Source organism: Protopterus annectens, chromosome 13.part0, assembly GCF_019279795.1.
Source record: "Protopterus annectens isolate FY-2018-M chromosome 13.part0, PAN1.0, whole genome shotgun sequence".
Classification (NCBI taxonomy): Eukaryota; Metazoa; Chordata; order Ceratodontiformes; family Protopteridae; genus Protopterus; species Protopterus annectens.
In genome coordinates, this window is record NC_056747.1 from 589,834,037 (window position 1) to 589,846,365 (window position 12,329).

General features: G+C 38.1%; 1 protein-coding gene across 1 annotated transcript in view; it reads left to right on the forward strand.

The window, feature by feature from the left end:
• PITPNM3 (PITPNM family member 3) overlaps positions 1-12,329 on the forward strand; it is a 1,300,985-nt gene that overhangs the window by 890,110 nt on the left and 398,546 nt on the right. Inside the window, exon 11 of the mRNA XM_044054869.1 lies at positions 3,090-3,260. Within this exon, the coding sequence (XP_043910804.1) occupies positions 3,090-3,260 (171 nt within the window). The remainder of the gene's footprint in view (positions 1-3,089; positions 3,261-12,329) is intronic.

The following is a 12,329-nucleotide window of genomic DNA, read 5'->3' on the forward strand; positions in this document are numbered from 1 at the left end:
ACTTAGTCTTAAATTTAGGGCAAGATGAACTGACTTTTCATTACTAAGGGTTTTGCATCCAGGAAGAAAGTGGTCATTGTCTCCCTCTACTCTTCCCTCATTAGACCAATCATCAAGTACAATGCCCCATTTGGCATGTACCTCACTTGACACCTGCAACAACTGGAAAGGCCACAAAATTACCTCACAAAAGTGATCCTAGGCATTAAACAGTTGTCCTATATGGACTGACTCAAAAAACTCCAACTATTCTCTGTATCATATGACCTACTTAGAGGCAGTCTCTGCTTGACTTACAAAGCCATGTCTGTCCCAACTCTGTTAGAAATGCTACTTCTAAATAAATCCCAATTCCTCTGCACCACATGCTCCAGATACTTCAACCTCATTACCATACTCAACAGAACATGCTGGAGGGACAGGTTCATAACCTAGAGACTGTCCATGCTATGGAATAGACTTTCCATACATGTCAAACAGAGCACCTCACTGGCATTCTTCAAGAGAAATCTTGATGAGTGGATCAGAAGTAGAACATTCACCCCGGGGATCACTCCAGTGGCTCTACTCGACAGAGGCACTGGGAACTAATGTCAGGTGGCACGATGCCAGGGTAATCCTATGGGCTGGGCTTGTAAAGGTTCCAGGGCCATTAGCCTAGTACACACCTATGAACCTATGATAGAATACTTTCCTTGAGTTTTGAGACCTAGTGGAGAAGCAGTGATCTGCACAACAGAGTTTGGATTTAGGAAGTTGCAGTGTTGGGGCAGAGTGGTTGTGGTTTCTGAGACTGTAAGATGAAGGCTGTCTAATCAGTTACGCTGGTAGTAGAAAGAGTGTCTGGTTGAATGGTTGGGATACTAGGAAAAGATAAACTCTTTGTTGAACAGGAAGCTATTTTGCTGTTTTCAGTGTTTTACAGTGGTGGTCCTTTTGGGGGACTGAGTAATCAGTTTTACAGATTTTATTGGTTATTGTTTGAATGTGTGTGGAGTTTGTTTTTGATGCTGAGGCTATGAGAGAGGGGCTGAGTTCAGGTTGCGAGAGTAGAATGTCTTTGCCAATGGCTGTTCTAGATTTTTAGTTAGAAAGGAGGTGATTTATTGACCTAAATATGATAAAGTTAATTGTTTTCCTTGTGTAGTCAAGATGGAGGGAAAAGTTAAGGGAGGGTTCAAGTCAAATGCCATGGTATGTAAAAGAGATAGTGCTGTCTATGGTGTTGTGGTCATAAATATTAAGAGTTGTGTGTGTTTTTGACTGGTGCCAAAACATCATAGTTTTGGTTCTGTTGGAGTTGTGAAGAAGGTTTTTTGGTGATCCAGTGGGTTAGGAAGTGTACTTAAAGGTCTTTCTGGTAGGTGGATACCAACATATTTGTGTAGCACCATGTCACATGCAGAGAGTAGTAGATAAGGTAGGTCAAGGGGATGTTTGTTTATAATAATGGAAAATAGTAGAGGAGCAATTAAGGAACCTTGTGTACTCCTTTTGGAAGGCTGACTGATTGAGAATTTGAGGTATGAATTTTGAAGAAGTGGCAATTGATTAAGTAGTTTTGAAACAATGGTGAGGAAATCCTCACTTACTCCTATTTATAGTAATTAATATGATTAGTAACAGACTGGTAGAATTTCATATTTAAATATGTCTCCGTGTTACACAGCCATTGCTTTCTTTCATTGGTTTACAGATCACATTCAAATTCAACTTGGAAATGTTTGAATAAGACAGAGACATACATATTGTTAAATGTCCTTTACTGATTTACACTCTGCTGTGTATTTTCCCTGCATTGCCCCATTGCATTTCCTAGTACCTTTACGACTTGAGACCACCTTCTAATCGGACTACTATTTTTCCTCTCTGAATTCATTGATCTATTCAGATTACCTTATCTTAACAAGAAATGATTTACAGTTCTTGGATAAGATAATGAAGCTATTCTGCACATCAGCATTATTGTCTTATTTTTGAGGCCTTCTAGTGAGATCCATGTGATTTTCTCTAACTACTTAATATAACATGAAGTAGAACAAAGACGGCAACATTCAAGCAAGTTTAGCTCAAAGGTGACTTAGAAGATCAGTAAAGTATGTTAATGGACACAGTAATACAGCATTTAGCACTTCCACATTGCAGCGCTGGTTCAGATCTTGCTGGGCACCTTCTGATTGAAGCCTGCATGCCATTCCTCTGTCTCCCTACATTCTTTGTCAAGTCTACACGCCCTCCATGTGTCTAGGTGAATTTTTGTGTGGTCTCATGTTTCCCCAACATCCCTGAGATATACAGCCAAGTACAGGGAAATTGGATATCCAAAAGGTTGCCTTGTGGTGTTTGTGTGTGGTGTGCAACAGACTAGCATTCAATCAAGAAAGATTCCATGCCTTACACCTACTAATTGATAGGACAGATCCCAATTACCTCTGTCACTGAATAAGATAAATTAGGTATAAGAAATGAATATATTACAGACATTATTACAAGTACTGTTAATGACATAAAAGTGTGACTATGACCAGGAAACATCAGAGTTTAAGTAATGTTGAAGAATGTTTGTAATCAAACCTTATTTAGGCAACCATGGAGCCACATAGTCTAGTCCGCAACATAATGTCTCTGGAGTTCATACTCATAAGCACCTACAAATACTTAAAAAGTGATGAATGCATATTATATGGCATTTAAGAATGAAAATCTATAGTTTTAGTTATAGTATGGCATAGGAAAGTATAATATAATGCATTACCATTCAGTGTGCATTGTATGTACCATTTGAAAACACTTTGAATATGACCAAACTTTATTGCAAATAAAGACAGCTGAATTTGTTTTATATTTAAAATACTACTGTAATAATGATCAAAATATATTTGTATTTGTCAAGTGTTATGTATTAAAGCCTGAAGTAAAGGATTATGTGTTAATGAAATTGTATCCACATTTTTGTGAGTGTAAATCCCTCTGAAACAGTAACTATATCTCACATCATTTATAAAACACAAGTATAGTGTTAGATTATGAGGATGTTTATTTCTTCCCCACATGCAAAGAATTATATGTATTCTTATTTTCTCCTTTAGCATCATCAATTCGTCCTGCATGTGGCCAAGTGTACAACTTCTTTCATTCAGCTGACCCTTCTGCCTCAAGACTGGAACCCTTACTACTGAAAAAGCTTCACCAGCTAGCTCCAGTCAACGTTCCACGATATCAGAGATACCCACTAGGAGATGGAAAGTCTACACTTTTAGGTATTTTTTTTTTATTTTTCACTTAAAAACAAAGTAAATGTGTTTTAGAAAAATAGTTTTCTGTAAGAAACCCAAAGTAGAAATGTTAGCCGTTGAGTTTTTATGTTATTTTTGTTGCCCCTAAGTTTCCTGTGACCATCAAGCTCAATGCACCACTGACCAGTTGTGTCCCCTGTTTCGTAATGTTTAGACAACAGACGTGGAAGGCGATCATCAAGGCTCATGGAACATCATCCTATGGGAATCTGGAGATTTTTCTCTTTTTTGTACCTAACTCCCTTATTGACTGGAAGCCATGGTGCAATACCTGCACTGCTAGGAGACTATGCAAATGAATGCTTCTGCACAGCTGCTGTGACAAGATACTATGTAGTATTCAACCTAGGAGGTGCACAAATCCCTTTATCCTACCTTGTCATATGGACTCCATTCCCACTGCCTGACTCAAAGTGTTATTCCTGCAACAGGAAGTATTCCAAACTTTCTTTTGGGATAGACAAGCAACTTCAGCTGCTCATTTCCATCCCTCTTTCGCCACTGCCTCAAGTGCTGAGCCAGGTAATGGGGCAGTTGGTATGACTCCCTACAGCATCAGCTTCTCATTTACTGAATGCTGATTTGTCCAGAAAAGGCAAAAGCAATTCTGCCATTGGTAGCTGCAGTTAAGAAGTTAACATACTTGCCAGGATCTTGCAGTTAATAAGTAATCCTTGCAGTGCTATGACTGATTGGTTTGGGTTCTTGGTAAGTCCCCTGTTCATTAGAGTTAGCACTTTCCTTAGGCAATAATGGGGAGCTAAATAGGGCTTTCATTCATTATTTTCATAATGATGAAATGATGTACATAGACTGACTTTATCCTTTCCTTAATCAATAAAAAATAAAAGCTTATTCTTTTAAGGTATCCTCAGTCTGTCATTCTTCTTTCGGCTTTTCCCGGTTAAGAGTCGGCACAGTGGAGCTCCAGTCTGCTAATGATTGGCAGTAGATTTTTACAGTGCCGAGGTGCCAGCCAGACACCCAACCTTCAACCAAGGCATGCCCATTCACACATGTCTTTTGAATGCCACTTGACCATGGGGAGGACATGCAGACTCCACACAAAGGCGCTCCAGCTGAGAATCGAACAGGAGAACCTCTTGCTGTGAGGCGACAACACTACCCACTGCACCACCATGGCATTAAGTTATCCTTAGTCTGAAAACCAAAAAACACCTTCAGCTGACAACACCACAGTGCCAAAAAGGGTACCTGAAGCAACGTTCCAAAGCACAGTTTATTCACTGTATAACAAACACAGATTTGGTGCTTTCATTTCCAACATAGAAACTTCATCATCAGAATCTGAAAATCATGTTCCCATGCATATTCAAAAAGCCATTGCCCCATCTTCATTGGCCAAAAGATACAACATTTAACCAATCACCATTTTTGGGAGGTCTCACTGTTGGGTGAGCTAACTACACTGGTTCAATTTTTTTCACAAAGTGATAATACTAACTTGAATTCCATGGATTTAGATAGTTCTGTTCTGTGCTATCAACCTAACCAAGGTATGATGACATCACTTCCTGAGTTGCAGTCAAGAACACAAAAAGGAAATATCGGTTTTAAATCTACAGTGTGTAGCTGTGCTGGAGGTTATCGGGATCCCCAATTTCAACATGAGGCACAAAGTAGGGCAGAAGGCAAGGATATGGAAGGATTTGAACAATATTTGGGCATGGACATCAACACTTGGTTAAACAGGATAAATTTTAATGTGGAGGTCGATACTCTAGATGTGCATGCCTCGTACATAGGTATGTGTCAGAAATTAAAGGAAAAACAGTTAAAGTTTAGAACATTACTTTTGGATAATTGGTATCTCTCAGAATACATTAAGAGAAAACATGTTCTCAAGGGGTTGAAACTGAACAAATTTCCAGACAATGTTGCCGAGGATTTGGATTTTTTTTAATGAAAGTAACATTTTGAATGAATGTGGTATAGCTCTGATGAGGGCAATTATTAGTAATAATGATAAAATAATGGAAGCTTCAAAAGGGGAATGTATCTTGCTTAATAAAAAAATTCAAGAAGACTTACTTTTTACTATTGGTGAACACAAACACAAGTATGCATTTATTTTTAAGGATGTAGACAGTTCCATTAATATTAGAAAAAGGAAGTTGTCTAAATTGGAATGGAATAATAGGGACTACAGGGAGGGGAAGGCATACACATTGGGCCACCTTAGAAGGGAGAACACAATTGCTGATGATACAATGAATGGAAGTGACTTGTATTTAATGGTTTTAATGATGGTTATAACAACAGTGAAAGACATAATGGGGTCCTTTTAGAGAATGTATCTATCAGGAGATCCGAGAGGATCAGGAACATCCCCATCTCTCCCACATATGTGCTGATAATGGGGAGAGGTCAGGCCAGACAGCAAATCAGGCAAGGTTACCATCCCCTACCTTAATGGGAACAGAGAGGCAGTGGAAGAAACCAACAATGAGTTCTCGGACAGGACAAAAAATGTTCATGAATATTTAATAGTGGAAAACCATACTGTACAGAGAGTAGGCTCTATTTTTACAATGGAGAACTTTCATGTTTTTAATTTTAGCAATATTGACATCAATGCCAGTCATTTCAGCTTATTCGAGAAGAGGTTTACTTTTATACCTGCTAAAAAGGATAATATGGCCTGTACCATATTGGTCATTAAGATGTTTATTAGAAAACTCATTGGGAAGATATATTTAATGAAATGTCATAAAAGAAAGCAGGGAAGATTTTGAATAAAAAAGTATATTCAATAATCCCTTACATCTGGAACTAAGTAACTTTGAGACGTTAGTTTGTAATGAGATTGAATCTGTTTTTAAAGTAAAAAAATGGTAAAGAAGCAATTTAACAACAGACGAGAAAAATATTCTGTGGGAAATGAGTAAGAACAAAGCTATACGAATCATGACACTAGATAAAGGGGGTGGGGTAGTCATCATGGAACAATGGAGTTATTTGTCTAAAATGTTAAATATTCTAAATTCATGTGGGATATATTCCCAGGTTTCTTGTAATGAAGTGAATATTGCTTACAATAACCTTGATATGGCTTTGGAGGATAATATCACAAGGGACCATTAATAAACAATTATTTGATTTTTTGATGGTAATGAAGCCATACATTCCTGGGATATTTGGAATTCCGAAAGTCCATAAGGACCCACTCAACCCACCTTAGAGACCAGTAGTTAGATCAGCAGGTTCTAAGACTCAACCTCTGGCAATATTTGTGGATAAAAAAATAAAATTTTTTATGGTCTATATCCCCACATCTTAATAGATTCAGTGGATTTTTTTGTCTAAGTTAGGGAATGTAAAATTTGATTTGAATTTTCACTTTATAAAATAGACGTTAAGGATCTCTTCTCAGTAATTCCACACGAGAAGGGATTGGAGTAGTTTGAGATGTTGGGGGATTTCAAGTTTTTGAATCAGTATGATTTTAGACTGGTACTAGAAAACATGGAGTTGGTTTTGAAAAATAATTTTATTTATTTCCATGGCGAATATTGCCATCAGTTGGATGGGGTGGCCATGGGCGCATCATGTGTGCTGATTTTTGCGAATATAGTCCTGCTATATTGGGAAAAACATTTTATATTCAACTCTGAGTGCATAGAATACATTAGGGCATACTACCATTTTTTAGATGACATTTTTATTGTTTGGTGAGGCCCTCTTGAATTAATTGAGTCTTTTGTGAGGTATATAAATAGTACCACTGAATTTTTGAGTTTTACTCATGAGGTGGATACTAATGAAATACATTTTTTAGATGTGCGTATCTGTAAGGACCTTGTTAATAGGAGATATGTGTCACAATTATATAGAAAAAAATGGTTCTCAAATTCATACTTGCACTTTGAGAATAACCACCGCTTTACACAAAATAGAAACATCATGAAGGGGCAGATGGTATGGGCAGCCCGTATGACCTCTGTTAAGGAGGATTTAGTAAAGGAACTGGGTTACATCAAAGGGTTTTTCCTAGAGAGAGGATACCCTGATACCCTTATTAAGCCCCTTAAAGATGAAGTGTTATTAGGGTGGAGGAAGAAATATATTCCTCTACTAGATGGTGTGGTATTAGATAATGTCAATAAAAATAGTATGAACAGCGTAACCTGTTATAAAAACAGGGAATCTAATGGAGAGGGCATTAATATACCTTATTTGGTGACAACATACAATCAGGATATTGGGAAGATCCAGAGTATTCTTACAAAATATTGGAAGCTATTGGAAGCTATTTGCTAGCATGCCAAATAAGTTAAAAGTGTTTTCTAGGGGTCAATATTAAATATTTGAAGAGGCGTTTCAGCGAACACCTCTTCTATGACATATAATGAATGAACGCACTAAACCACGATCGTTCAGAACAGCAATTTCTTTCCCTGGAAAGAAATTGCTTGGCCATCCCCATACATTTGCCATTTTCCCCACTGTAGAGCAGTCTGGGAGTTGGTATATTTAGTTAGGGGATGTGGGGGGCACAGTGCCCCACATTAAGGGGAGTGGGGGCGGAGCCCCACACTTTGTTTCTAATGATTCTTTTTTGTTTTTAGACAAGCGATTTCTTTCCCAGGGAAAGAAATCACTGATGTCAGCATTCAGGGTTTTGTGCGTTCGCTGTATGTGTGTCGCCGAAGAGGTGTTGGCTGAAACACCTCTTCAGTTATTTAATATAGACCCATGTTCTAGGCCTTTGAAATTTATTTTTAAAAGGAATCACAACTTGAAGGATATTTGTGAAAAAGAGAAGGCCAATTTGCCTTGTAGAGAGGGAGCCAGAAAAGGGACATTTAAATGTGGAAGTTGTCCCCAATGCCCATTTATAGCTAACATGGTTGAGTTGAGTTTGGTTAATCCCAAAATTAGATTACATGTAACAGGATATTTCAACTGTTTAATCAAAGGGGTTGTTTATTTAGCTTATTGTTCATCCTGTTTTGCATTCTATGTGGGGAAAACTGAACGTTGTCTTAAACAAAGAAATTATGTATGAAATAAATAGAAAAAAAGAAACTAATGCTCTATATAGACATTCAGTTAAATGTAAAAATGCTGATGTTAAGTTCTGGGTACTTGAAATGGCAAAACCACAGGAAAGAGGTGGTGATTGGGAGTCCAGCTTTGAATTTCGAGAGTTAATGTGGCAATTGCACTTAGATGCTTGTGTTTATCCTTGACTAAATTACCACATTTCACTGGCCTTAAAACTGAGGGCAAGTAGGTTGTAGAAAGATGTGTTAATGACTCTTATTTTACCATTTTATATAAATGTGGAATGGTCTCTATTTTTATACATACATTTTGGATGTACAGACATTTTTATATATGTATAATTTTTTATGTATCTATATTGCTTATGCATTTATGTATTTTTTTACATGTTAGTGGGAATATGATAAATACTCATGGATAATGTATTAGGAATATTGAGTGGAATGGTTAGGGATTTTATGATTAAATGTGGGCTATTCAGAAATGATGATTGGTTGTATCTTTTGGCCAATGAAGATGGGGCAATGGCTTTTTAAATGTTCGTGGAAACATGATTTTCAGATTCTGATGAAATTTCCGGGTTGGAAATGAAAGAGCTAAATCTGTGTTTGTTATATAGTGAATAAACTGTGCTTCATAACATTGCTTCAAGTACCCTTTATTGGCACTGTGGTGTTGTCACATGAAGGTGTTGTTTTTTTGATTTTGTGGTTAAGAATCACTTCAGCGTGTCCACGAGAGTTCTTAATTTATCCTCAGTCTGAACAGTGTCTTTCACTCTAGAGGTCATGTGTGACTCACACAACTAGCACCTTCTTTTTGTTTTGTACCATTTAAATGTATCTACTACAATTGCACAAGTGTCACCACTCGAATGCCACTATCTTGCTGTTAGGGATTTGGACATCTTGCTTGCGCACACAGCCAGTCATTCTCACTCATATGTGACTACATGCCCTGGTGGAATGCAGCAGCGGTAAGAAGAGTGGGAAGCTGACACATCTCACCCGAACACAGTAGTGAGTTCAAGCCATGAGGAGGGAGTCAGGTGGAGGGACTGAAGGTTAGGACTTCAGGCAGTGATTAAGGGAGGGGTTTAGGTTTAGGGAACAGTAGGAGTGGGGAGTTTAGGTTTAGGGAGTGATTGGGGATTTTAAGTTGAGAGAGAGAGAGAAGAAAATTTTAGGTTTCAGGAATGGGGTGGAGTTTTAGGGTTACAGAATGAACAGGGACTTTAGGTTTAGTGAGAGAAGGGAGCAGGAGGGGAGTTTAGCACTACAGAGGAGGAGTAGATTTAGAGTTAGGTTTAGGGAGTGATCAGGGACCTTTGTATTAGGGAGGGGAGTGTTATGTTCAGGGTTAGGGACCAGATAAGAGATTTAGTTGTATAGCTGGGATGTTGTTAGGACTTTGCAGTTCAGTAGGGTTGGATGGTGGAGGGGTTAAGTAATTGACTAATATCTGACTAGTGGGTAGTGTGCACTTGCCCATCAGAGCAAGTGGCAGCTAGCAAGTGTGTTGCAAGCTACTAGCTTGTGAGCACTTGCAGCAGACCCCACCTAAACCTTTAGTTTAATTCTTATGAAGTGGTCACACAGTTTTCTAATAATGTTAACCTGTTTTGTTTTTTGTTTCTTCAAATCATTCCTTTTTGCTTTATGAAACATCTCAGTTCCCTAAATAAACTGTATGGTAACAAGTTACATTCCTAGCTTGTGTGTCCTGTTTTATCTTACCTAGTGTACTTTATCCTGTCCATATCATGTCTCATGTGTTCTTTGCCTCTGCATTTTTAACATTGTTTTGGCTGGTTCAGAGACAGACTGTTTGTTTGATGCCACATGCAGTAGTAATATAGGCTAAGTGCCTCCCAGTGAATCACAGCACCTGGTTTACCCCCTACTTTCCAGCTCACTAATCTGCATTAATATGGGGGTCTGCAATATCCAGCCGCATACATTTGTGCTACAACCACATATTATATCCCTTTATAGTAGCAGTTTGAGAATGAAGCTACACATTTATAAGTTAAATGTTGTTCTTTATATTCATTGTCCTTCATGTTCATTGTAACTTCATAGTTCTCCATACTGCATTCATTTTTATCTTTCATACTGTCCCATAAACAGAACAAATATTCTAACAGGTACTCCTGAAAGACATGTTGCAGTTCATGAATATTGTGTAAAGATAGTACTGCATTTTATTTTTCTGTTTATTTATTTGTTTCACTGAATATTGTGGGCTCTCTGTCTCTCTGCAGTTAGTGGGTCATTGTTTTCACTTCACTGATATTTGGTGCTGAACTCTTAGCCTAGAGGGTTTCTCTGTGCTTATAAGTATTAGTCACTTATCTGTGAATTTATTTCTGCTGAATATCTGAGCTACAACCTGAGTTAAGTACAAACTTACTGTGTTAAAGATAGTACTGCATTTTATTTTTCTGTTTGTTTCATTAAATATTGTGTTAAAGATAGTACTGCAGTTTATTTTTCTGTTTATTTGTTTCACTGAATATTGTGTTCTATGTGTCTCTCTGCAGTTAGTCTCCCTCCCACCGTCCCCATTCTTGTTGTGGTATTAATCTTGGTGCCTTTGGAATTGCCTGCCCCCCTGTAAATTTGCGTTTGAACACTCCTCCTGGGTCCGTCTCATTTGCTCACTCAACCGAGTATAGTGAGATCATGTTTTGATTTCAGACACTCCTACTAGTCCCATCTGTTCAGGTCTATCCCAGCTCTATTCCAGTCTAGTGTCATTAGCTTATTCTACCTAATAGAGAGAGAACATTTGAGAAGGCCTTAACCTTAAATTATCTTCTGTTTCTCCTTTCTCCCTTTCTACTTTACTAAAAAAAACGTTGCTAGAATTTCCTTGTGTTCTGACTGAGTGTGCTTTTCAGCTGATAAGTATATTTTTGGCACTTTTTAATTGTTAAGAGTTGAATAAAACAATAGTTGATTTCAGTTCAGAATCTAGTTTGAATAAATTGCATTTATTTAAACTGTACTTGCTTTAATATTGCTACACACTCAAGTGTGCTAGCTTGAATTGCATTTAAATTGTTTTATTGCTGTTTTAGTATCTGCTTTTCTGTAAAAAAAAATTCTAAGCTTGTTTCCCACCTTTCCTGTAGCTAGTCTAGTCCAGATACAATTTTGCTGTATCCAGGACTGTTTGTAAGCTTCTGACCCCCGAAGCCTTTCTGTGTTGAGGGAAGCCTTCTACCTTATCAGTGGGAGTGGGAGTGGGAGTGGTAAGCACTAGGTAGCCTATCTACCACAAAAGGAGTGGTTTCTGGCCCAGAAATTGTAGTTTATTGGCTGTTTGGGCAGCTTTTTCCATCTCTTTCAACTTTCTGGTTTAAAAGCCCACATTTGTGCTTATTTCCCACCTTTCCTATAACTAGTCTAGTCTAGATACAGATTTGCTGTATCCAGAACTGTTTGTCAGCTTTTGAGCCCCCCAAGCCTTTCTGTGTTGGACAAAAGCCTTCTAGCTTGTCAGTAAGAGTGGTAAGCACTAGGTAGCCTATCTACCACAAGAGGAGTGGTTTATTGCCCAGAATTTGCAGTTTATTGGCTGTCTATATCCTTCAACATTCTGGTCTAAAAGCCCACATTTGTGCTTTTCACACTTTTCCTGTAACTAGTTTAGTCCAGATACAGATTTGTTGTATCCAGGACAGTTTGTAAGCTTCTGAGAGTTGCCAAAGTCTGCTCTTCAATTTTTCCCTTAGATCTGCTAGATCTCTCCTCTCCTACACTTTTACTAGCTTATTAGTCTAGCACTTTGCCATACCAGACTTCTTGTAGCAATTACTGTAGCACACAAAAGTACTACTAGCACTAAACATTCTACAAGGAAACCGCTCCAGTACTTATTATTAATGCCCATCCCTCCAGGCATGTCTAAAGGTCAGTTCCCTGTGATTTCTCCTACTAACCTGGTGAACTTGGGCATCCTGAGGGAATGTAGCAACTGCCTCATGTACACCGGCAACCC